The 27,999-nt window shown below is 39.4% G+C and overlaps 1 protein-coding gene across 10 annotated transcripts in view; it reads left to right on the forward strand.

Annotated features, from left to right (window-relative positions):
• DIP2C (disco interacting protein 2 homolog C) overlaps nt 1-27,999 on the forward strand; it is a 2,757,794-nt gene that overhangs the window by 2,720,299 nt on the left and 9,496 nt on the right. For all 10 annotated transcript variants that reach the window (XM_044064688.1, XM_044064689.1, XM_044064690.1 and 7 more), the window contains one exon: nt 8,483-8,606. In XM_044064688.1, the coding sequence (XP_043920623.1) occupies nt 8,483-8,606 (124 nt within the window). The remainder of the gene's footprint in view (nt 1-8,482; nt 8,607-27,999) is intronic.

Here is a 27,999-nt window from a genome sequence, read left to right on the forward strand (position 1 = left end):
ATTTACTAACACAGAAAACTATATACATCTTCAAATATTGAAGTTTTACCCTCCTAATAGGAACAATTGCCCCAGACTGAGAGCCACACTTACAGATTTGGTTTAACCTAAAAGGAAGGTTATCCATTCTAAAATGCATGGTTGAAGCTTTTGACAGGACTATCCACTGCCCAGAGAGGTGTAACTGCAACATCACTCATGTGGTTTATCTTGCTAGTTGTAATTCATGTGATGCATTTTATGTGGAGAAAACAAATAGAAAATTGAGAGAGATAGTAAGGGAACATATGCATGATATTAGGAAAAGTAAGTCAACTAATGCCCTTTTTAGGCACAGTGGTAGGTGTCCTTATTTTAAAAAGTTTACTTTTTTTGTAATTGATAGGCTGTTGGTTACAGATTTGATGGGAAACTCTGCGTTTAAGGAACTCACATGGCAGTTGAGGCTAAATGCCACAGTTAACCCAGGAATAAATGATTCCCTGTCACTGGTTAGTGTGTTGAAAAGGAAGGCTAACATAGTTTAAATGGTTCTTAAATAATAAAGAACACACTATAATGATATGCAATTCATTTATTTATTAACTTATCAAGTGAACTGTTGGCAAATGTTATGTTTTGTTTAGTGAGCGACATTTAAATTAGTTTTTAAATTCATTGTTGATCAGTTTTAATTTATGTAATGAATGATTATGATATACAAATGTGTTTACTTTGGTAGGTAATAAGTTTTGAAATGGGAGGAGTTATGGTTGAATTCACTCTGACGGAGTCTTGTTAGTCAGGATGAAAGCACTAAGTCTTACTAAGTTCATTTGTGTAGTAAAGTCTGTAGCGAGATTGGTTGGTCAGTCTCCATTTTTTTATTTTATTGATCCTATAGCATTGCTTTTTGGACTCTGTAGTTCTTAATATAATTAAGTATTATTTCCTTTTTGTCTGTACCTCTGAGACCATTCAGGGTTTATATTATATGCTTGAAGATTTAAAACTTTGACTTTCATATGAGCGACACCATATGAGCGAAGTTTTAAAACTTCGAACAAATAATAAAAAATTTAAAAAAACTTACCTGAATGCTCCGGGAAGCCGCCCACACCCCCTGCTACTAAAACATATGAACTCCGAGATCGCACTACATTGAAGTAAAGGGAAATATTCTATATGGCAATCCCTTGAAACTTGCGAACTTTCAAAAGTTCACTCATATGGTGTCGACCATATGAGGCTCGAACTTTTGAATGTTCATGATTTCTAATGGAACCCGACCATTCACATTCCAACATAGTCTGAAAAGCATCGCCATTATAGTAAGAAGTCCTTATTTCCATCTATTATATATGGTAGCTTTTTATGTCTGTTTCCAGTTTTTCTGATATATGCACCCATTAATGATTGACAGCTTAATCCATCATATAGTTTTTGTTCCTATCAACACTGGACTGTGTCACATTTTACAACAGTTTTTGTTTTAATAAAAGCCCTCAAAAAACACATCCCCAGAACACCCCATAACCTTGAAACTTAATACAAGCACACACAACTCTGTATATCTTCAAATAATGAAGTTTAACCCTCTTAATAGGAACAAATAGACAGCTGCTAACACAGGCCCTAATTAACCTGAAATTGAGGTTATCTATGCTAAGACACATTTTATTGCCTGTAATTTTACTTCACTAATTGGTGTCTGTTCTTTTTTTGTCTTTATATCCCCAAATGTGAAAACAATTTGTATGCATTCAGAAATCTTTAGCTTTTAGCCTTGAAGAAGCCAGTGTTTGTCTTTTATTGCCCTATTATCAACTTGTCTTCCTGAAAACGTAAAAGAAAAAAAAGAAAAATGTAGTCCTCTGCTGCAACTGAAAGATGAGCTGAAACATTTATTGCTAAAGGAAAACTTTTCTTTATATTCAGTGTTCTCATATTTACTTGTTTCCACTTAAGAGTTATTAGATTAAGCCAAGGGTATTTATCCAGACATTCACCTATGCAAAAAAGAAAACATATATTATGCTCCGTTTACTTTTATGCCCAACCCCCGCAACCTCAAAATCCAAACTTATTGCCTATTAACTTAAACATGCTTTTGTTCAGCTTTTCTTCTCTTTTTGTACTGTAATACCTATATTTTTTAATTCCAAAAATGAAGGAAAGAAAGAGAGGAGGAAGATGAAAAATAGGCATATGTTTACTTCAGTAGCTTTATCAAGTAAAGAATTAAAAATACAAAATATGCAATTTATATTTTGAAACATTTCATAGAAATACTGTTAAGAGCAGAAATGTTTACTTGGTTCCCTTTTTCCTTTTTGCCTTCCCCTCGGAGTCTGTCCAAACATTAATGACATGAATTATTAGGAAAATGCTTTTTCTGTTCCTCACAAGTTTAACAAAGTCAGCAAACGTTTACTGTTTCCACTTATTCTTATACAGCCATATTTCACAATTGTCATGGATACTTTGGAGTCTCACATTTATTTATTGACTTTCATGTTGCTGGTCTTCTTCCTGTTCATCTCCCATCTCTGAATTCCAGATTCTAGTTGAATTCCAAGGTACTCCCGAGTCAACTCCTGTTTTTTTTTTTTTGTCTGTTTCTCAAGCATTTTCCTTTGGAACAGTGAAGAATGTTTCATTGGCAAATTCTTTCTTATGTGTTTTGTTATCAGTAGAATGAGAAGCAGCATCCCCTTCTGCTTGATGGTTCCCTTTTTGTTGGACAAACTTTTCTATTTCCTCCTTAGCCTGTTCTGTATCAAAAAATGACTTTGATTCTCCAGGAAAAATATTCTGACGACAGCTGGATACAGCAGCTTGAATCTCACACCTGCCTCTTGACATTCCCTTATTACTGGAGTACTTTTTTTCTCTTCTGCCTGGTGTACAGTGAGTAGTCATTTTCCACAAATACTATACTGTCTCCAACTTCCAGTGCTTTGTCCATTTGCCACAGTTTTGTCAGAATCAGCACTTTCTGCTGGTAAGTTTGCATCTTTACTAATAAAAGTCTTGATGGGATTGTCATGTCCAGATTGGAGCATACACACAATGTGCCCTTTCAGTTAACAGTTCCTGCTGTGAAGTACCAGTCCAGCTGCATATTTGTGCCTTCATAAAATTAATACCATCTCTTCCTTCTAGATTCTCTGGTACAGCATAAAATCTCACTTTCCGTATGTGCTCTGTTCTCTAATTCTGCTATATTTTGAAACATTTCTTCTTAAACAGTTTCATACTCAACCTTATATTTTGTCCTGAGATTTGTGCAGTTTTATCTGAATATATGCTTACAGTTTCTTGCATTTTTCCAGTCTTTTGTTAATTGAGTTGATATACTCCTTCAGTGTTTTATTTATTTTAATCATCTCTGAGCACATTTGACTTTTCTTTTCCTCTAGATTACTGGAAGCCATGTCTTACACCAAATCTGGAGCTTGAACTACTTTTTGTTGAACAGCTGCAGGATTCTTCCCAGTTTTTGCTTCACTTTTTCTTGTTGCTTTACTTTCAGCCAGTCTGAGTTTCTTCTTTGCTGGTACCCAGGCAGTGTACTTAATAGCCCATAACTGAATTTTACTCCAGCTGACAGTATGACTGGCTGCTGCTGTTTCTCAGTTTCTGTTTTCATACTGGGAGAGCTGAAGTTAAGCTGTTGATCAATGTGCAACCATCGTGGAAGTCTATAGTTAGAATTTTCTGTTAGCAGCTCTGGAAATCAGAGTGCAGTCATCTTGGAAGTGACTGGCCAAAATAATTTTTAAACAATTATCTATATAGAAATTATTTATTTGAAAATTATAATCTGGAAAAATAATAACCACACCTTAGATTTATTATCAGAAGAATTAATAAAAGCTTGCTTAACTTTCTTATCAAGAATATTAAACTTGGATTAAGCATGGTGGATTTCATGTAAACAAGTAATATCTGATTTATAGTGCTTCAGAAATTTAAATTCCCATTTTTAACAGGGTTATTAACCCCATTAACATTTAATGAAACCAATTTCATGTTTAAATATCGTACAATTTGGTACTGTACCCTTTCTTGCCAAAAAAATGTCCATTAATTTATTGAAGAGTCATCTTGATGAATTTCCCATCATTGCTGTAGCAGTATGTTAATAGAGCCAAGTTTTTTCCAAGCCTTCTCTTAAGTAGAACATTTCAGAGAGAAATCTTTATACCAAATTTGAAGAATAACAGGTAAAATAAATATACAGTATACTTACTCCCTTCTGCCAAAGGGCCATCCTAACTTCTTTAAAATCTCTTCTCCTCTTCATGATGTCTGGGGTCAAGTCTTCACAAATGTGACTAGGAATCTTATTAAAGATGAAATTCTTGTTTTGCTGAAAAAAAAACATTTCAGTCAGTCATAAAATAAAATATCATTATAACAAGCTTGTTATAATCAGGGTTGGGTAAACCAACCTACCATATGAACCATATCCAAATTAATGGCTGAAATGTCTTCATCCCTGTTTCAGCACTCAGAATCTGAAAAAAATTGTGATAACCTAGTCTTTAATGATTGTGGTATATCCAGGTGTTCTGTTACCACAATTCTCAAGTTCAACCTCCTGGGTCTGTATTCTAAATCCAGGGCCTTAATCTGAAGATCTTCAACTGTAAAGATTTGCTTGATGCAGTAAATCATATTGAGACGTTATGCCCGTTATTTCAGATTCCAGACTTAGTAACCAGATCAGTGAGTCATGAGGTTCCTCTTTCTAATCAACAATAAATGTTTTTAACTGGAATATTTCAAGTGAAATTTTTGCAAGAGGTTTAGCTTCTGAACTCAAAACATTTCATTTTATGATGATTGCTTGGGCTCACCCAGGAGCTTCCAAGCTGTTATCTGTTACCTCAGAATTAATGTTATCTTGTACAGATTCAGAGGTAACAGATAAAGAAACTACAGTGCTGGCTATGCCTGAAGGATAAGTAGAATCTATAGAAGCACTATTAACCTTCTCCATACTGGGTTAAGCAAAAAAATTTAAAATTTTACCCTGGAAGAAATTTGCTCTGGATAAGTCAGACAAATGAGAAAAAACACCCTGTATATCCTTTTCAGGGTCCATGCCTTGTGGCTATGAAAGATTTGGCATCCTACTGTAATTTTCCATAACCACCTTCTGTCTTTGTAACTGTTACTGGCCAGTCAAATCCACAGATTTGCTCTGTTCCTTTTTCTTCATAATATTCAAGTTAAATTTAACTAACACTGGTGTGAGTAGAAGTAAGACACATGAATCAAACACTCCACTGAAAGTTATTAGTATGTAAAACATTCTAATATACTGCTGTATTAAACCAGGGAAGCTTGAAGAGGAGAATTTAGTGAACATATGAAGTTCTACACATTCTAAACTGCTGCTGTACTATGACATCATCCTGAACCCCATACCTTCACCACGGGTGAATTCTTAAGGTTCAGTCCTTCGTGATATACCCACAGATCCATCAATGACAGCTACATAGTTGTCTGCATCCTTCTCAGATGTCTGTGTCAAAAGAAAAAATAATAATGACTAAAGTCACATATTTCAAATTTTCACACAAACAGTAGCCAAAGTTTTCCAGCTGAATACAAACAGACACACACACACATACACACACACACACACACGCACACATCTTCCAAATCCAGATTAAAGACTGTTTAAAATGACCAAATAAGAGTACAAAGTCATCCACAGAGAACCCCCACCAGCAGTTATAGCCGCTTTGACTGTGTACACCCCTTACATCCCTTATTGTTTTGAATAAGTAAAATTGTATGTACTTTACAATGGAGGAACTACATGAAATTATCACTAGCATCATGCCATAAGATCCAGTCATATACAGCACAGTTTAAACTGAAGGGTATTTATGAGAAAATAACAAATATTAGCCACCTGATAGCATACCAAGTCAATTTGCAAAATCTCTGCAGATGTAAAAGTAATCTGAGTTCTACATTTAAGGAAACTATTACTAATTCAGAGGCTGCTGCTGGTAAATGACTCTGCATTCCATTGCCTCATTTACAAAAGCAGTGCTTGTTGTCCTTAAAGTGTAAATTGCCTATGTTGCCTTAAAATTGGTGTGCTTGTGATATTGCCGTATAATTTCTTGAACTAGGCTAGCAGTGCAATATGTAATGGCTGACAAACAAGAAGCCTATGCTAAATTCCCAATGGCTCCATAGCACTATCTGGTTTAAGTGTCTTATACAGTGTCACACAGTAAGTAAATGAAGGTGGAAAGATTCAAACCCTGCACCCTAGCTAAAAAAGGCAACTCATTAAGAAGTTGAAGCTTTAGTCCTGTGCATCAGCTGCCAAAATAACAGTTTTTAACTAAATGTAGAAATTCACAACTAAAATGTAACATGTTTGGACTAAGTGACACAATCCAGTCCTGTTAACAAAGTAATTCATAATTTAGCGCAATGGATAAAGGAAAATAGTTAAAACAATATAAATGTTGCAACTTTTGTTCAATAACCCACAAGTCATACAAAAATCAGAAGCATTACTGCATAAGACATCCTTTTTTGGGGGTGTAGCTGCATGCTTGCAGGATACCTACATCTCATTTTTGACCTCCATCACCTCAGTACAGGTCTAAACTACTGGGGTTCAGAATGATGTCATAGTACAGCAGCAGTTTAGAAAGTGTAGAACTTCCTGAGTTCACTAAATTGTTGCATCATACACTTCTAGACTCAGAGGCAGATTAGGAACAAATGGACCATGTGGGTATTGAATCAGGCCCCCCAAAAGCCATACAGATACCCCATATATTGGCTGTTTTACTCTAGTTATCATAAATACTGTTCAAATGTGTCTATACATATTATTTTCTTCTTTAGTTTTACAGTTATCACAGACATTTGGATTTTATTTAAAATGCAGTTCAAATTTTACAGAAAAAAAACACTGACATTTTTAAACAAAAAAAATTCTCATATCGAAAACAAACTTAGCATGAGAAACTGTAAACTTCTATTCCCCTTGAAACTCACATTTAGTGAAAATACACCTGGTAACCTAGTGTACTGCAAGATACATGCTGTGATTCATACTCAAGTAATATATAGTGAAGTATTAATTAGTGTCTATGTGAAAGGTGCAGAAATTCAAAAGACACGTGTAACACATTTGCTTAATAGCTAAGGACAGCCCACTGGACAAACATGACCCTTTTCAGGAGCAGTCCAGTAGTACTGTCTGGTGAAGTAACTTGGCAGAGTCACATAGAAGACAAAGAAAGGCTGAGAGAATCAAACCATGTACTGTAAGTCTGCACAACATGCTAAACAAACTGTTGTAACCCCAAACACAGTGCATTTCACACCTGTGTGCCTGCAAAAAACAAGCTAAATTAAAAATGAATTCATAGTTAAAACACATTAAACTCATAGACTTCATGCTCTCCAGTTTATTCATAATGAAATAATGAATACACTATCACCATTCAACAGAATAAGGAGATAAAAAATCACATCCAAAGAACATGGCTCTTATGATTAAGCTCCCTTTTATTACAGTTACCCTCCTTCACACCAAACTATAATCCTCAGTGATGTACCAGCAATTACTGAAAGTCTGTATTTGATGAGGATGATTACGGTTACTGTCTTTAGTAGCTAAGGTACAGGGTTTGATTCTGAACAATCTACTTAAGTAGATAATGCCCCTGTCTGGAGCATTACACACACACACACACACACACACACACACACACACACACACACACACACATGCTGCACTTTTCCATCTCTCCTACCTAGTGTCGCTCTCTTATACTGCTGTTGCATGTACACCATTTCATATGTCCCTGTTTTACTGTGAGGCTAAGTTTTGCACTGGAGATTTGATATCTCTTATTCACTCTTTCTGCATATAACTCATCTCAAGCATGCGTGCTAAGCAGGAACAGAAACAGCAGCGTTGGGTGCACTTAAGAAGGAACTGACAGCAGCAGTGTCAGATGGAAGGCATTTAAAAAATGCTGTGGCTGCAGGCAGGAAGTTTTTTTTAATTGAATGTTGTGGCCAGGCCCCCCAGTAAGCATTGGGTCCTAGGCAGCTGTCTGTGTTGCCTTGTGCTGGATATGTTTCTTTACACAACATGTGTCCTAATGTCCTGCAGCCAACCCAAAGTTTATTTATTCAGGAGCTCTGTATATTCTCTGTCTCTCTAATGATTTTTCTGTGGCTAGAGTCATCTTTAGAAAAGTGGTAATAGCAAAATATGCTTTCTGGGGGGTAGAATCCTTATACACATCTTAGTTGGTGCCATGCTTCTGAATTTTAAGGTAAAAATAGTGAGCTCTACTGCTGCTGAGCTGTCAGTGTAACTATATTTAATTTACTGCTCACTTCAAGAAGAAAGCACTTGGAGGATGGTAACAGGTTAACATGATAAGGAAGCACATCTTATCATGTACAGAATTAGTAATTTTGGATTTTCTTTATTTAGAACGACATGATGCCCTGTATGTTGTGGGTGCCTTGGATGAAGCGATGGAGTTGCGTGGAATGCGATACCATCCTATTGACATCGAAACATCTGTAATACGCTCTCACAAGAGTATAACTGAATGGTAAGTAGATAATGGCACAGTAAGATGTTCAAATTAATTTCAGTGAAGTAGCCAGTGATAAATAGCACTTTATCCATAATATACTCAGAGCACTAACTGCACATATTTTACAGTGAAGCTTTTCTCTGATACTTTAGCTCTTGAAGAATTGATGTTTTTGACTAGGAAGACTTTCTAGGGGCTACAAGTAAAGCCTCTAGGATCTTATGACTTATGGTCCTAAGATGTGACCAGCTGTTTCAGAATGTTCATGCATTGCTACTTCTGTTTGTGTGAACTCAGATATCTAAAGGATCTGCTTCACTGGATTTTTCTGTTGCATTTATCCTTTCAACCAGTTGAAATTTACCAGCTTCTCAGAACATCACACAGTTAGGGATGTGAGCTACCTGTGCCAATACACATCATGACATTGTGCAGCAGATGCATAAGCTTACCTAACCTCTGCATCTGCCATTTCTTTGTTACCACTCATGTTGTTCAGATTGTGATCTTAGTTGTTGTCAAAGTTTCTGCTGAGAGATGCCTAGGTATCAACCTCCAAAGACTGCACCAGATTGCCAGAAAATAATTTGCAAATATTGCTTCTCCTCATGAAGAAGAAAAACAAACATTGTCACACATGCCAAAAGATTCATTCTTGAGACCATCTTACTTTAGGACCAGTAGGATGGTTCACTGTAGATTCCTGGACTTAGGTTAGAGCAGGACTGAGCTTAGAAGGTAAGTTGAAGTGTATCCATCTTGGAAGTAATGCCATTTCTAAAATGGCCTTCTGGAGCCTGAAAGTATTAAGCTCATCTTCGACTAGTTAAGATTCAAGCCTGCACTGCTCTCCACCTGTGGAGTGTCCAGGAGTGCTGGTGGTACCGATCATCCTGATGGTTCAGTTCGAACTTGAGGTTGACTAGCCTGATTACAGCTTCTTGAGGCACTTGGTCATAGATTGGGGGGACTTGAGGCCAAATTCTACCTTCTAATACCCCCCAGGTCCATTAAGACCATATTGTCCCATTTAGAGGCACACAACTCATGCAGCGCAAGGCTTAGACTTCATATAGATGTTGGATGTATGGTTTGACCTTGAGTTACAGGTGCATGAGTATACCCTTAGAAAGTATGGCTTGATGCCAGCACCAGATTCAGTGGAGGCTGCCATGCCATGCCATCTTTGACAGGGAGCAGTCACATGCAGTGTTTGTGCTGTCTGATACATTGGGTGTGTCATTTGCACATTCACTCTTGTGTGAAGCTTTGTGCATGCCTAAACATGGAGTTAATAGAAGGCACAGGAATGTCTTCTCCTCAGGATGCTGTGGGGAGTTATGAAGTTACAAGTTGAAGAGTGCAAGCTGATTGAGTTATGACAGCTTCCATTCTCCTGGGATTACGTTTATGTTGTTATCACATCAAGGCTTGTGAGGGTCATCCCTTTCCCATCCCATGTCCCCAGAAGTATCTTGCTACATACCCAAGGAAAAAATCCTAAGCAGACCTGCGTCATCCTGTCAGTGGAGTCAGTCATAAACAATGCTGTTTTGGAGCCCTTGAGGCACCCTGAGTTTGTAGTTGCTACCCCCCCAGGAATGTAAATGTTCTATCTAAGCCTCAGACTGACTAGAGTATGTCCTTGACCAAGCATCCTTACAGTGCAGTGACCTCTGTATTATTTCTTTAGTCCTACACTAGAATTGACAGTGTTTTGTTGCCTGATAATGATTCAAAAAGTTTGGATAGATAAGGTAATGGAGTGTACTCACATGGTACATTGGAGTTCAGAGCCTTGAAATATTCACGTCACCTGTCCAGGTTCCAGTCCTTTCACGTGACCAAGGCACTGGAAGAGTTTAAGGATGTACCTGACTTTTTGCTCAAAAAGAATCTCATTCGGATCATGTCACTGGCTTCTGATGTAGGCAACTGTTTAGCTTGCTGTAATTTGTTTGTGCATAAGGCCACAGACCTATTAATGTACCTTTTTAGGATGGCGTTGGCTGAGGTTCTTTCTATCTTTCTTAAGAAGGAACTGAGAAACAGTAATGGGGATGACCAGTTCAGTGAGAAAACTCTGTTTGGCCAGCTCTCTCTGCACCTAGTCAGTGACCTTCTCAGGAAGAAAAAGGCTTTTGCTTATGGGGTAGCCTTAAAGCACTGCCTCCTTTTTGTCCTCTTAGCAAAGAGAAACACCAAAAAGAAAGAAGCCTTTTGAAAAGGTGCTTAATTACCACATGGGCTTGTCTGTTTCTGTACTGGCTGAGTCTCCCAAGAAGACAGCTCTTCCATTCCAACCATCGCATTCCTGACTCTTGTCTAGGAGTATCCATGGGGTGAAAGTTCTCAAAAGTTTATCCCAGCTTGGAGAAAATCACAAGAGACCATTGGATGTAGAACTGGTCACACTCAAGCATGTCTGGAAGCTCACCATTCTCAACCACCCCAGGAAGAGATCTACTGTCAGATGAGTCAATCTCAGTGGAACTGTTAGGAAAGGTCAAGACTGTACTGCTGGCAGTTCCTGATCCAGAAGTAGGTGGCTGGAAGTAGAACACAAATACATCTAGATCCTTATGATGGGTGTGAGGACCTTATACCATGTCATGCCAAAGAGTGTTCTGGATGGTGTCACTGCACATAACAATGAGTATCTGCACTGGCAATTATTTTTAGTTAACTCTGAGTGGATATCAGTCACAGTACGAAATGTTACCATTTGGGCTTTTCTTGGCACCCACAATGTTAAATAAGGTGTACGACCTAGTGCATTAATTATTGCAAAAGATTTCCATTGGCTCCACTAGTTGATAACTGTTTTTTGGTACACCTCTCCAGGAACTCACTGGAAATATCCCTCTGTCTGTGATTTCTTAGTAATCAAGAAAAAACTGAATCACCACTCCAAGTAGCCAAGAACCAGACTCAGTAGTATCAAATAAAAATGTGTAATTCCACAACAAGAAAGACTCAGTAGTAACACAGTCAGTCAGGCACTTTCGTCATCCAAAACTTCTTCAGAACTGTGTAATGCATCATTGACACACCTTAAATAAGCAGTCCTCCCACTTAACACATTAATTAAACTTTAAAAACATACACCATAAAAAAATAATTCTAAAACAGCAATACATAATGCATAAATAACATTTTGAACTAGTACAAAGTGTTTGACAAGTATGGTATATAGTAACACCAATACTATAACTTAGTAGCCCTATGTTTCAACTCTGGCTTGATACAAATGTGGTCATTAATTTAATACCAGGGGCTACAGTGGCATTCAAATGAATCTGCCATCGCATTTCAGCCCTATCCAGTTTGTTGGTCCAGTCACCCCCTCTAATGTCCATACCTACCACCTCCAAAATACCAAAATGGAAAAAGTGGTCAGGATTGAGGTTAATATGCCTGAATAGTGCGTTATTGTTGTCCCTTTTCCTAATACTATATAGGTGTTCATAAATTCTTCTCCGAAACCTCCTTTCCGTTTTACCTATATAGAAATTGTGACAACCCTGGCATACAGCAATATAGACTACACAGTTGGTGTTACAAGTTCCTCTGGCCAACCTAACTTCAAAGTCATTGGAACTTAAGCAAACAGTAGGGCATGAGATGATTTATTTACAATACTCGCATGCCCCACACTTGGCAGTTCCCTTAATATTCTTGTTCTTACTCTCAATAAGATGTTCTAACAAGTTTTTCAAATTCCTGTTGGTCCTATAGGAGAAAATGGATACCTCACCTAAAACAGCCATCAATTCTTGGTTCACTTTGAATAAAACCCAATTGTTCTTTATAATCTCTCTAATGAGGTTCGAAGTGTCCTCAAAAGTCAGAACCATAGAATAAGAGAAGTCATTATTTTGTTGGAGAGTGACTTCAAGTTCCTTATTCTGGTTAACCCCAAGTAGAGGTTTGTACCTATTACCCCATTCACTTCTGACTTGCTCGCTAACGGTAACCACAGAATCCAATGGGTACTCCCTGGCTACAAACATTTTGATCAGTTTGTCCATTTCCAGCTTAACTGTGTCAAAGTCAGAGCACATTCTGGCTATACGCACCATCTGACCTTTCACTATATTCCTTTTCACAAAGCGGGGGTGACAACTCCAGAACTCAAGATAGACATTTGAAAAAGTGTGTTTTCGGTAAACACAAGACCAAAAACACTTCTTGTTCGAATCCTTCAAAATACACACATCCAGGTAGTTAATCCTAGAGCTACCACTGTTACCAGTAAATTTAAAATGATCACAAAGATTGTTAAGAAAATCTAAGAAGTTGGTATGTTGATCCCCTACTTTCCAAAGAATTAAAAGATCATCCAAGAATCTTAAATACACCAGCAAAGAGTCTTTAAATGGACTTTTAAAAATGAACTCACTTTCCCAATGGTACCTGACTAAGTTTGCAAACAAAGGTGGACAACTATTACCCATTGCTATACTGTTTGTCTGACGGAAAAACTCCCCACCAAACTAAGAAAATTGTTCATCAAAATAATCTCCATTAACACCATAATAAAATTGACCATGGTGTTCCCCAAATTAGTTTTCTCAACTAGTACCTCATGAAAATATTTCAAGCCTAACTCGTGGGGTATAGAAGTGAATAAGTCCACAGCATCAACTGTGGAAAAGTTAACCTCCTCACTATAATGTTCTTCCTTTATCCGACCCAAAAAATCCCAAGAGTCTACTAACATATGATCAATATGGGTTAAGGATTTCCTTACCACCCGGTCGACAAAAACCCCTAATGAGTAGGAAATACTGTTTTGGCAGGAGATTATAAGTCTGTATGGAGGATCATAAATATTTTTATGGGTCTTCGGAATACCGAAGGCCACTGGAATTGTTGGATTTTCATTATACAAAAAAATGGTAGGTTTCTTCATTAATAACTCCCTGAAGTAGAGAGTCTTCCAGTGTCATTTTAATTTTCCTGTAAGCAATGTTTATTTCATTTCTAGAAACACACTGGTATATATTCTCATCCTGTAACATACCAAATATTTTGTTGTTATAATCTTCAGTGTTAACAATAGTCATCCCTCCTCCTTTGTCTGGTTTCATAAGTCTCAAACTAGACTTACTTCTTAGTTCTTCTAACAGTTCTTTTTCTTTTCTAGTCAAGTTGAACTGTTTATGTTTGTGTTGTTTCATCAACATTTGATATATCTCCTGGGAGCATATCTTGTCAATTGTCCCTATAAGGGGTGTAGAGGTGGGTTATAACAGCGCTTCTTTTTAAATTTTTTCTTTTCATTATATGAAGGGTTGTCCCTAAACAGATTTTTCAAGTTCATCTTTCTAGTGAAAAATTTAAATTCAGTTAAAGCAGTACAAACATCCTACTTCCTAGATGGTACAAATTTTATTCCCTTCATTAAAATCAAAAAAAGGTCCTTACTTACTTCAACACCTGCATAGTTGAAAATATTAAACCTCCGAATGAAATAGTAATCTCATCTGCTTCACTCACTGTTGTATTATCACAAGTAGGAATATCTAGTGGTAACTGTTCTTCCTCCATTGTTTCTGATTCCTGTAAGTGTTCACCCTTTCCCCTCCCTGTTGTCCTAAAAAAACATTGTTATCATTCCTTAAATTGTTTCTATTTAGAAGTCTTTCAGACCTCCTTAGAGGGGGATATTCTTGGTCAATATGTAATATCCCTACCACCTTCCCTTTGAGTAAAGTCTGACCTAGTGTTATAATTGTCAACCCTCTGGTTGCCTACATTGTCATCCCCCACTTCAGTGTAAGCTTTGGGCAAAGGTAAGCTAAATTATTAGTGTATTCAAATCCGTCCCTCACCAACTTCCTCTTTTTCCTTTCTATGTTGTTCCCCACATCACGTTCAACCTTGTCAAACACTCTATTTGCCCAAAAAATTATTAAAATTAACATCATTCAAAATAATTTAATTCTTATCAATTTCAGCTAGTAACTCATCAATCTTTTTATTTTTTTTTTATTGTTAACCCTAACAATAAATTCCATTAGTTCAATACCATGACGTTCAAACATTTGTAACAGTTCTTCACACTCAGTCTGTCCCTTTTTTACTCCATTGGGAAATCTAAAGACACGCAGTCCCTTAGGGACCCTGCGCTTAGCCACACACTCAGTTAAATAAGCATTGCCACACTGAAAGTTCCAACGTTTAGTTAACTTCTGTTCAAGTGTGACTAACCTTGCTTCCATAGTATCATTTTCATTAGTACTACTCATTAAATAGCCCAAAATCATTTTTTAATCCAGTCCTTAAAACGATCGTTTGTCTGTGGAAGTCCATGAGTTCCATGTGAAGCTAGCCGTTTCTAGCAGGTGTTGAAGTAAGTAAGGACCTTTTTTCACTTTTAATAAAGGGAATAAAATTTGTACCTTCTAGGAAGGAGAATATTTGTACTGCTTTAACTGAATTTAAAATTTTCACTAGAAAGATGAACTTGAAATATCTGTTTAGGGACAACCCTTCATATAATGAAAAGAAAAAAATTAAAAAAGAAGAGCTGTTATAACCCTCCTCTACACCCCCTTATAAGGGACATTTGACAAGACATGCTCCGAGGAGATATATCAAATGTTGAAACAACACAAATATAAACAGTTCAACTTGACTAGAAAAGAGAAAGAACTGTTGGAAGAACTAAGTAAGTCTAGTTTGAGACTTATGAAATCGGACAAAGGTGGGGGATGACTATTATTAACACTGAAGATTATAATAACAAAATATTTGGTATGTTACAGGACGAGAATAAATACCAGTGTGTTTCTAGAAATGAAATAAACATTGCTTACAGGAAAATTAAAATGACACTGGAAGACTCTCTACTCAAACTCTCAGGGAGTTATTAATGAAGAAACCTACCATTTTTTGTATAATGAACATCCACCAATTCCGGTGGCCTTCAGTATTCTGAAGACCCATAAAAATATTTATGATCCCCCATACAGACTTATAATCTCCTGCCAAAACAGTATTTCCTACTCATTAGGGGTTTTTGTCGACCGGGTGGTGAGGAAATCCTTAACCCATATTGATCATATGTTAGTAGACTCTTGGGATTTTTTGGATCGGATAAAGGAAGAACATTATAGTGAGGAGGTTAACTTTTCCACAGTTGATGCTGTGGACTTATTCACTTCTATACCCCATGAGTTAGGCTTGGAATATTTTCATGAGGTACTAAATGAGAAAACTAATTTGGGGAACACCATGGTCAATTTTATTATGGTGTTAATGGAGATTATTTTGATGAACAATTTTTTTAGTTTGGTGGGGAGTTTTTCCGTCAGACAAACAGTATAGCAATGGGTAATAGTTGTGCACCTTTGTTTGCAAACTTAGTCAGATACCATTGGGAAAGTGAGTTCATTTTTAAAAGTCCATTTAAAGACTCTTTGCTGGTGTATTTAAGATTCTTGGATGATCTTTTCATTCTTTGGAAAGTAGGGGATCAACATACCAACTTCTTAGATTTTCTTAACAATCTTTGTGATCATTTTAAATTTACTGGTAACAGTGGTAGCTCTAGGATTAACTACCTGGATGTGTGTATTTTGAAGGATTTGAATAAAAAGTGTTTTCGGTCTAGTGTTTACCGAAAACCCACTTTCTCAAATGACTGTCTTCAGTTCCGGAGTTGTCACCCCCGCTTTGTGAAAAGGAATATAGTGAAAAGTCAGATGGTGCGTATAGCCAGAATGTGCTCTGACTTTGACACAGTTAAGCTGGAAATGGACAAACTGATCAAAATGTTTGTAACCAGGGAGTACCCATTGGATTCTGTGGTTACCATTAACGAGCAGGTACAAACCTCTACTTGGGGTTAGCCAGAATAAGGAACTTGAAGTCGCTCACCAACAAAATAATGACTTCTCTTATTCTATGCTTCTGACTTTTGGGGACACTTCGAACCTCATTAGAGAGATTATAAAGAAAAATTGGGTTTTATTCAAAGTGAACCGAGAATTGATGGCTGTTTTAGGCGAGGTACCCATTTTCTCCTATAGGACCAACAGGAATTTGAAAAACTTGTTAGAACATCTTATTGAGAGTAAGAACAAGAATATTAAGGGAACTAACAAGTGTGGGGCATGCGAGTATTGTAAATACATTATCTCATGCCCTACTGTTTGCTTAGGTTCCATTGACTTTGAAGTTAGGTACGCCACAAGAACTTGTAACACCGACAGTGTAGTCTATATTGCTGTATGCCAGGGTTGTCACAATTTCTATATAAGTAAAATGGAAAGGAGGTTTCGGAGAAGAATTTATGAACACCTATATAGCATTAGGAAAAGGGACGACAATAACATACTATTCAGGCATATTAATCTCAATCCTGACCACTTTTTCCATTTTGGTATTTTGGAGGTGGTATGTATGGACATTAGAGGGGGTGACTGGACCAACAAATTGGATGGGGCTGAAATGTGATGGCAAATTCGTTTGAATGCCACTGTAGCCCCTGGTATTAATGACCGCATTTGTATCAAGCCAGAGTTGAAACATAGGGCTACCAAGTTATAATATTGGTGTTATCATATACCATACTTGTCAAACACTTTGTACTAGTTCAAAATTTTATTTATGTATTATGTGTTGCTGTTTTAGAATGATTTTTTTAGGGTGTATGTTTTTAAAGTTTAATTAGTGTGTTAAGTGGGGGGTGCTGCTTATTTAAGGTGTGTCAATGATGTATTACACAGTTCTGGAAAGTCTTGGATGACAAAAGCACTTGACTGACTGTGTTATTACTGAGTCTTTCTTATAGGTTCATAGGTTCATACTAGGCTATCTGCCCAAGGGCATTTATAAGCCTAGCCCATAGTTATTTGGCTTTCGCCACCCCTTTAGTTTGAATAAAACTATGCCTATTATTTTGCTGTGCCTCTGTCAAGCAGTGACACTGAAGTAATCCCTGGGGTATATCTGCGATCCCCCATCCATTGGTCGAGATTCCTCTTGAACAAGGCCAGCGAGGTGCTCTGCCTCACATGTACCGGGATTTTGTTCCACAGCATAGGGAGTCTCTGGGTGATGAATCTGTCCCTCCAGCATGTTCTATTAATAACCGTGTCAAGGTTTAAGTCTCCCGCCCTTGTGGTTCTGAGGGATCTAGACTCTTTGAGGTGAAGCATATTCATCAAATCTGGGTTTGACATGGCCTTATATGTCAGGCACAGGTCACCTCTGAGCAAGCGGTATGAGACTGAATAGAGCTGGAGTTCTTTCAGTCGGGCAGCATAAGACATATTTTTGAGACCCTTTATCCTTTTGGTGAGGAACTTTTGGGGCCTTTCCAGCTGCTGCAGGTGTCTGGTCAGATACATTCCGAATGGGGCATTGTACTCAATCATAGGTCTAATGAGTGATGAGTACAGGGGGGGCGATGACCTCCCTTGATCTAGATGTGAATCCCTTCATGATCAGGTGGGCAATGTAGAAGGTTTTCCTAACTACTTTAGCAACATGAGTGTCAAACGAAAGGCTACTGTCAACCTGGGTCCCCAGATCCCTGATGACTTCTGTGCTCAGTGGATTGCCACCTATATGGTAGCTAGGGGTAACCTTGTTTTTCCCGATGGGTATGACTATGCATTTCTTGGCATTTAACTTTCGGCCATGGCTCTGGCACCAGTTATCCGTTTCTGTGAGGCCCTTCTGAAGGATATCTGTGTCAGATGTGTTTTCGACTATGGCGCCCAGTTTGCAGTCATCTGCAAACTTTGTCAGCCATAACCCTCCTGTGTTTGCTTGTACTTCAGAAAAGTAGATGCCGAACAAGAGTGGACCCAGGACTGAGCCCTGTGGGACACCACTTGTGACAGGCTTTGAGTCTGACATGGCTCCAGCAACTCTGACCCTGTGGGTTCTGTCACTTAGCCAGTTTGCAACCCATCTTGTGATGTATGGGTTTACATTCAAGCTGATGAGTTTTTCGATGATACCTGAGTGGGGTATTGTGTCAAGGCCTTTGCCAGGTCAAGGTAGGCTGTATGGACTGCCTTATGGCCTTGGTGACTGTCTCGAAAAAGTCAACCAAGTTTAAAAGGCATGATCTGCCTTTGACAAAGCCAAACTGGGTTGGATCCAAAGTCTGCAAGTTCCCTATGTCTTTATTTATGAGTTCCATTATGATCCTCTCCATGGCTTTGCAGATAAGGCTTGTCAAGCTAATGGGACGGTAATTTCCAGGGTCGGTGGAGGCACCGCCCTTGTGAAGTGGGACCACAGTCGCCGTGCGCCACTCCTTGGGCACGTATCCTGAGGTGAGGCTAAGATTAAACAGCTGTCCTAACTGCGGGTTTAATTCCTCATTGAGTTCATGGAGCACACAGCCGGGGACACCATCCGGTCCCATGGATGCTGTGTTTTTTGCTTTGGAGAGAGCAGTTCTCACCTGGGCGTTGGAGATGTTTGGGGCTACAATCCTCTGGTATAGATATCTCTCCTTTTGGGGGGGGGGGAGTTTGCACTGAACCTGTCAGCCAGTATGTTGGCAATGTGTGTAGGTTCAGTAATCTTCACATCATTTTGAACTAATTCTGAGCATATCTGGGAGTTTCCTCCTAGGTTTCTAACATAGCTAAAGAAGGCCTTATGATTGTCTTTTGAATCCTTGGCGATTTTTCTCTCAAAATTTGCCTTGGATGATTTTATGAGAGCTCTTAGTTTTTTACTTATAATGATCAAAGGTGTCTTACCTTTCAAGGATTTTGCTCTATCTTGTAGTAGCTTCCTCCTTTTGTTGTAGAGCTTGTTTATGGCTGGGGTCCACCAGACTGGACGCTTGCCTTTGGTACAAAGAGTCTTAGTTTTGTTTGGGATTGCCTGATCCATGCAGTCCTGTAGGTGCTGGTAGAAGGCATTTGTAAGTGATTCAGCGGTTTGAGTAATGTTTACCACTGGCTCAGGGGCCTTAAAGGAGACCACACTAGTTTTTAGAAGTGTGAAGTCGGCTTTTGAGAAGTTTTTCACTGTGGTCTTTTTTGTTTCAGGTGGGGCGGGATGAGGACCTCCAGCGAGATTAGTTTATGATCTGATCTCACCAGTGAGGGGTATACTTCCGGTGTTGAACATTGTGATCCCATGTTCGTGATGATGAGATCAAGTATGTTTTCTCCTCTTGTGGGGATGGTGACTAGTTGTTCCATGGCATTTGAGTTTATGAACTCCAGGAACCTTTGGGCTAGAGTGTTTGGGCTTGAGTAGTGTTCCCAGTCTATATTAGGGTAGTTGAAGTCACCTAGTATGATGGTGTTTGGAGATACATTTATCCCCTCCATTGTTTTCAGGAAGGCCATGTGAGGTTTCTGAGTTTGAGAGGGTGGCCTGTAACATGCTACAAATTGCAGAGCAGTCTTGCCTATGGTTAATTGCACCTGGATGGTCTCCGATGCATCGTGCGTTGCCACCAACCTTGAGGTGTGGGTGTCCTTTATGAATATGGACACCCCCCTCCTTTCTTGGTGTTGTCCGGATTTTGGGGCCGGAACGCATGATATGAGGTGAAACCTGCTAGTGCTGGGGTGCTCTCAGGAGCCTTGAACCAGGTTTCTGTCACACCACAGACATCGATGTTCTCCATACTGAGAAGGGCCTCGAGTGCGTGCATCTTGAGATTGAGACTTCTGGCATTGAGCAGCATTACCCTTAGTTTTTACTTTTTATGTTCTAGGGTGGTAGGTTTAGATTTTGAGCCTTGCCTAAAAAAGGCACTATGGGGGTGGCAAGAGCTTTTGCCAATATCCGGAAGCCTAGGTGTGACAGGTGCAAGCCGTCCCTTGCGAAGCAGCGTGGCTTGTCCAGCATGTCATCCCAGGCAGACAGACATTGGATCCCCTTTGAATGACACCAGAATTTAAGCCAATTATTAAAGCTGATCATCTTATCACTGTATTGTGGCATCATTCTAGGTGAAGGTAGGATACTGCTCAAGGTCAGGGTCATACCTGCCTGGGCTACATAATCAGAGAGCTCCTCAATGTCTCTTTTCATGTAGTCCAAGGAGGTGCGTCTCAGGTCGTTGACACCAGCGTGGACAATGACTGAGTCGTACTTGTACCTGCTGTTGAGAGACCTGAGTGCTTGTGTTATGTGGCGGATTCTAGCGCCCGACAGGCAGCTTACTGTGACCTTCTCCTTACTCAGTCTGGTGAGCGGGACGTCAGTGTGTCTGACTATGGAGTCACCTATGACAAGTATGTTTGGTGTTGTATTTGGCCTTAAGGGCAGTGACTGCTTTGCACACTGATTTTGTTGTTTATGTGTTGTTTGTGTGGTGTATTGAGTTTGCAGTTGCTTGGGTGTCTGCTTTGGAGGCCTCTGCTGTTTAGGTAAATATTTACTCAGAGCCTCCGAGTATGTCTTAGTGTGTTTATGTGTTTGATTCAGTGGTGTGGTTGAGTTATGTGAGACTGGTATTGTGGTGTGTGTAGTTGCCTTCTCCTCCTGCCTGGTCTTGCCAGTCCTGAGTTGAGAGAGCTCAGCCTCCAGTCTGGCTAAATAGCTGCATCTCCCACAAGTGTTAGTGTTACATGGGAGGAGGAGATGGTTGTCCGTGTACATGAGGCAATTGTAACATTGTCTCAGAATTCCCAGATTCACCAAATGGGCAGGAGAGGATGCCAGCATCTGACCCTTTGACATGCTAGAAAGAATTATGAGTTGGTATGAGACAGAAAAGTAGTGGGCTTAGCAGGGAAGTGGGCACTCCTGGGGGTTTTGCTAGTGAGAGATTTGTATAATATAGGAGTGCTTGACCTGCAAAGAGAATGCTTATAAGACAAGGGATATGCTTATAAGACAAGTGCTGAGCTTTTGAGAAGAAAAGCTATTTGGAACAAGTGCTGCACTTTTTAGTGTAGGTGTAAACTGTTTAGGTTCCTAACAGAGCAGTTCTAAGGGAAAAATTGAAGAACAGACTTTCTGGAGCCAGAAAGAGTTTAACCTTGTTTAACCGGCGCTGCCCGATGCTGCTCTAGTGGCAACTCCGCGCTAAAGCACGTTAAAGCATGCTTGATAGCAGGGGCTGGAAAGAAGCAGGAATAGACCCAAAAGGGAAAATAAAACTACAGTTTCAAGTCAGTAACCACCTCTACGGGGGGCAGGGAAGCTGCTCAATGTTAGTCACTGCCACTGATGAACAGAGAGACCCTCCTTCAGCCCAAGCAAAAATGGCCTCACAGAAACTTTCAAACAGTTCAGGAACAGCAAGCCTGTAACTGAACTTTTTTAACTCTCAGAAAAGTGGGAAAAAGCAAGATTTTTTTTTGTTTTGTTTTTACAGAGATAGCAGAGGTTCACAAGTAATATCAAGTTATAACAGTGCAGTAAATGACCCCACACAAGAGTGCTAGGTCAAGGACAGAAAATATGCAAGTTTTAAGAAAAAAACGATTTAAAATTAAGTGCAAACAGGAAATTCAGCAAACAGCTTTTGGTTGTGCTCTAAATACAGCTACTAATACAGAAATCAAGTTTAACAAGCCAGAAAATGCTCTTGTTGTGGAATTAAACATTTTTATTTGATACTGCTGAGTCTGGTTCTTGGCTACTTGGAGTGGTGATTCTGGTTTTTCTTGGTGCATTTTTCCACTCCGTACACCGTTTTGTTGTTCCTGCTGATTTCTTAGTAATTCTTGCGTGTGAGTATAAATTTGTAGATGCCTTCTCTTGACTGTTTGTTAGAAAATAATCTTCATTGGCACAGAGCCAGAGATTCTCCATTGCTGTAGCAAGAGAGAACCTATGAAGTCTTGGCTTGTTACATCTTCTGGGCCTAATGGTCACCTCTGTCTTCATGGTGACATTTACATATCTGAGAAGGTGGCTGTTACACTGAACTGTGTGTTGCCACTGGATGCAGAAATCACACACACACACACACACACACACACACACACACACACACACACACACACACACACACACACACACTTGTTGTTGGGCCCAGCTGTTGTGGGTCTTCCCTTTCTGCATCCAAATCCATTACATATTTTGACATTTGCCATTTGTTGTTCCTACTAGAAGCTTACCTTTGCTCCCATGTGGTGTTTCAAGAGGTGTACTCCCTCCTGGAGAGAGACTCACCATCAGCCGCTTGGAGATTTGAGCAGTCTGTTTAGCCCTGAAGGTTACGAAGACAAAGTATCTTTCAGGATGTCTCCTTTTCTGCTCACATAACCAGTCAACTTTGTGGTATCTAAATGAGTAAGGGGACTCAAGGTCATACCACTTTGCATGCCTGTGCAAGTCTAGCACTGAACTTTACACAGGAACATTATTGCCTCAGCAGTTCACATAGTTTACATCTCCAGGGAAGTGAGTAAGCTAGCAAAATGCCAGACCTGCAACTCGGTTCCTGTCCTGGAGCTCCAGCTGTGTGCATGATTTAGATTCTTCCAGAAATGGGGCACTCCAGAGAGCAACTTTTTTTGCCACCTAGGAGAATATTGTCTTCCCCACTTCTGCCTAATTTGACAGGGCAGATAGGAGAGAGAGAGAAGTGAATATGTTCTTCTCATGTCACAGGAGATCCGTGCAAGCCTTTGGGCTGCTCTCACTCCCTGTATCACAAAACTCAGTGAAGAAAGATCAGAATGCATGCTTCTTGTTTCCTAGTGGCTGACAGTGGCATAATTTTAAGCACCCTGTTTTCCAGGTGGTAAAGTTATCTGGATTTCCAGTCATGGATTTTCCCATGGCTGGGCTGATAGCTAGTTCCAGCTAAGTGCCTGGCTCGTGGTCTAAGACCCCCACCCCCCTGTATCACTTGGCTTTCTGATGAGGGTTTCAGAGGTTATTGGCTTTTGCTACAGAGCTTATGCATCCAAATGGAATTGGCTCTTAGTTTGGGTTAAACAATACCATGTACTACATAAGAACTTGTATGACATGGGCCTTCATTACTTCACTGTCAGGATGCACGTCCCAGATTTTTATTATTATCATGACCTTGGGCAGGGCAGGATTGTGGCCCAGCACCAGCTTGACAAGCAGTTCCTTAATGGAGTGCTGCATTTCCATTATCCTTTGAAGAACCTTTCCATGAAAACTAAACCTTTTTGACTGATATGCTTGCCCCACAACCCTCTGTGATGCCTATGCAGTGGCCCAGTAATCAAGGAGCCTCAATCCTCACCACTAGCACCAGTGTGGGAAGTACACATTGGGATGATGACAAGTACACACACAGTAAATTACAATTTCCTTTAAATCCTCACCACTAGCACCAGTGTGGGAAGTACACATTGGGATGATGACAAGTACACACACAGTAAATTACAATTTCCTTTAAGAGTACACAGAGATCACAGTCAATCTGGGGCTGGTTTCTCCTCTTTCTCCAGATCCCCAATAAGACTCCCCACTGGCACAGCTGTAGGGTTAAGATCTCAGCTGAGGGGTCAAGCCAAGACCTCCAGTACCCTCTCTGTCCAACCAGTGCTTCGTGTCCCTGCCCAAGTAGCTGACACACACACTTTGAGATTTGATTTATATACAAACACTCACACACCCACCCCTCGGAAAGGCTGGCACAGGCTTACTAGCTATGCCCCTTTCTTCTTCTTCTTCTTTTGTCTTTTCCCGGTTAGGGGTCACCACAGTGGATCATCTCTCCGCTCATGATTGACAGTGGAGTTTTACAGTGTCGAGTTGCCAGCCCAGCACCCAACCTGCGATAGAAGGCACACACACGCACGCACTCACGCCTGGAGCCAATTTAAAGTGACCAGTCCACCTATAGCATGTCTTTGGGATGTGGGAGGAAACCGGAGTACCTGGAGGAAACCCACATGACTACAGGGAGGACATGCAGACTCCAAACAGAAGGCACCCCAGCCGAGGATCGAACCGGAGAACCTCTTGCTGTGAGGCGACAACACTAACAGCTGCACCACCGTGGTCACCCCTATAAGGTAGTTTTCACTGCCACCAACTCCTACTTATCAGCTACTATAAAGTCCCTTACAAAGAATGACCAATCTTACTACAAAATGTTGCTATTACCCAAATGGTAAGTGTGACCAAGACTTTCAAGGCTTTTAGGAGTGGCCGGTACAGTGTCACCAAATACATATGCAAGTACGCTAAAATCTTAAATATCTCTAAACAAACCAGCCACAATTAAAAAGTTTAGATATATTTAATAATAAAAGAACAAGTCAGTACTCAGCACACTAACTACAGAGTTCAGAATCACAGGATATATTTTAAAACAACATTGCAGGACAGTCTCAAATGCAGAAAGCATCTAAACTAATCTTTACTATATTCCTATCTATATCTAAAAGATACCATGCCCTAAATAACTTGGTTACAGAGCAAGACAAATGCAAATGATGGGTGTTTCTAGGTCCAAGACAAGATACAATATGCCCAGTCTTTCTCTGAGAGAGTTCTTAAATTAATAATCAACATTACTGCTGGGTTAGCTTGGATGACATCACTCTTTGTCACCTGACTTCATTTCCCTGCTAAACCGATGCTTAGAATTTAACACCTCTGTGTCAAAAATACATATCTCTCAGAAGTGTGCAGCTGCTAGGAAGTCATAGAGCAATAAAAATACATTTACATTTGAAACCTAGTAATTATTTCTGTTTCAAGACAATAGGAAAACTTCTATCTCTAGACATTGTGTCTGCTTACTGAGAGGTAACACAATGATAAAACACTTTACTTTTCAACTTGTTTTCCTGCAGTTTTGCAAGTTAACTGTATGTTCCAGCTTGTACTATTAAAACATACATTGCACAGGTATATAGTTTATATACATTTCTGTCCTTTTCCAGTAGGGTACACTGTGGTTACATTCTTGAATCTCAGTACATAACATACAGTTCTGTATAAATCATAGCAATATTCACAAATGACATAGAATTGTTTACAAAATTCCAGCTGTCTGGGCTGGCAGCATCACAGCCTCATTTTAAACCTGCTGACTTTAAAGTTCATTCTTAGAGAATTCTCCTGATGGTGGCCCTCACATTTGCTCAAAACGTCTTAGAAATTGAGGCCCTTTTGGAGGGAGCAGATTGGATATCCCTTAGGGTAGATCCACATTTTTTCCTTGAAATGCTTTCCAAGTTATTTTCTCCAGTCATCTTTCATCTTTATGTTGAGCTTAAGAGCTAAGACAAGAGACTGATATTTGACAGGAATGAGGTAGAAAAGACTAAGAAAACATATTTGCTATGCGTAACAGGCACCCACCTGTATATATACTATTGAAGTTTGCATTTGTCGCACCTTCAAAGCAGCTGGCAACAATATAGCAGACTTGTAAAAGCTATGATTCCACATTTGTCTGAATGTTACATGAAAGAGAGAAAGAGCAAGAGTGCTCTGTTGAGTGTCATTCTGAACCAGATTACTGCTGCTAATTCCGGTAAAGGTGAATACTTAAGTACAGGATAAAAATACTCAGACTGGAGGGTGGTTTAGCAGTATCTCCTGGGCAGCTGTCATTAAGTCATGAGTTGTTTGTCAGCAGAGTATTTGTTTCAGAACGTTTGTCTGACCAAGTAGTAAATATAACCAGATTCTCATAGCAGTCACCTTCCCAGATTACTATCTTCTCTTCAGTCATACTGTATTCATCAGGCAGTTGAACAGCAAATCCATAACTGGGTGGAGACTCTACCCTCCTTAACTTTCCAGAATGCACAAAGAGACATAATTACTAACAGATATATTTTAATTCACTAAGTTTTGCTTTGAGTTGGCAATTTTTTTTAATTTAGTAAAGCTTTTTATTTATTTATTTATTTAGTCAATAAGTTCTGCTTTTGAAGGCTTACTATTGAGATACTCATCCAGTTGCTCAAAAAAAAAAAGAATCTTTAATGTGGTCAAAATGGACCTTATTGGACCAGAAGGAGAACCATAGTTCAGGGAAAATAGACACCATGTTTATTGTCTGAACATCATCAATGAAAATACAAGTCCCAGGAGCAAGGCAGGTCTCCAGCAGTGCACGTCTGTACAAGTGATGTATCACCAACGAATCCATTGTGCTAGCCTTTAACAGTTTTGTTTATGCAAGCAAGTACCAGTGCTTCAGTGACATGCTCATCAGAGGTTGATCTATTCTCCCTGCTCAAAGAAAGTGGTGGCCTGGACTGGATAGTAATTTAGGAGTGAAAGACCCCTTACCTTATAGATTCCCTTGCCAGCTGGACTTTGTTTTCTAAATTTAATGTAGATGAGAAAGAAGTGATAGCCCAGAGCACCACAGACCTCCCATTGTTGAGCCTTTCATTAAAAGGGAAACATCAGGATTTGTGTACAGAAACCTTGCTTAATGGTTCGTGGCACATGTAATATTCATTGTAAGGACTTTCCTCTTTGGTATCAGGAGACTCCTAATTTTTATTTATGGAGTTCCTTGAGATTGCCAAGGTCCATTGTTACATTATTCAAAAGCTTTTTTACATGTTAACCTGCTGGCATTCATAAATAAAGGTTATCATTAATCATTTAACAGACTGACCTGTCAAAACCATTTGATATAGAGGAACCTGAGGAGGAAGGCTGAGACAGTTTGAGTCTGAGATGGAGGCTACAATTAAATGTTTCCTTCTCCTCTGCCAAAACTTCTTTCCCTTCCAGGACCTCTTCATGACAAGGGAGTGCCACTTATTTTAGCAAATCTAAATCTAACATGTTCTGAAAAGTGTGCCTGTCGGTGGGCTTTCTGAATTTGGTGATGTACAAGAAAGTAGTTTGTGTACTTGGGCTTTCCAAAAATCTGTTTGAGTACTGTTCGTTTGCTGTCACTTCTTGGTTTGAGTTTGAAATCTGCATGAAAGTCTTTAGTTAAAATATAGGTTATGATGTAGTGTACAGGCAAAAAGTGCCCCTTACCAAATGGTGTGATTTTCTTTACAAACACCGTGTGGCAGTAGTCAAAACTCCAAATAACCAGCAACATACACCATACCATATCAGCAGACTGCACCCGGATAAGGGCTCTCCAGTTCTCGGATATGTGGGGCATGAAAGTTTATGCTACCTCAACTTTTATGCTGCTTATCACCAATCATATTGAACCACATGACCATGTACAGGGGCACTTAGAAGTTGCATTGAGAATTGACTGAACATCTTCCCATATTAGCATCAAAAGTAGAAGCTACTACAAAACCTAGATTCTTGGAGGAATGTTTAGAGAAGGTCAAAGAGATCATCTGCAGCAAGCCAAAATGCCAGTTTCTAACCAGTCCAAGAAGGGCTTAAAGAAGGGGTAGCAAGCTCTCAAACCCTGTGTGGTCTCAAGTCAGTATTAAAAGCCTATCACTCCCCTCCCCCAAGGTGTATGATAAGTGGCTTAACCATCTTTCCTGACAAGTAGTGCACAATAGCATCAGGT

The sequence above is a fragment of the Protopterus annectens genome, chromosome 3.part0 (genome assembly GCF_019279795.1).
Source record: "Protopterus annectens isolate FY-2018-M chromosome 3.part0, PAN1.0, whole genome shotgun sequence".
NCBI classification, from domain to species: Eukaryota; Metazoa; Chordata; order Ceratodontiformes; family Protopteridae; genus Protopterus; species Protopterus annectens.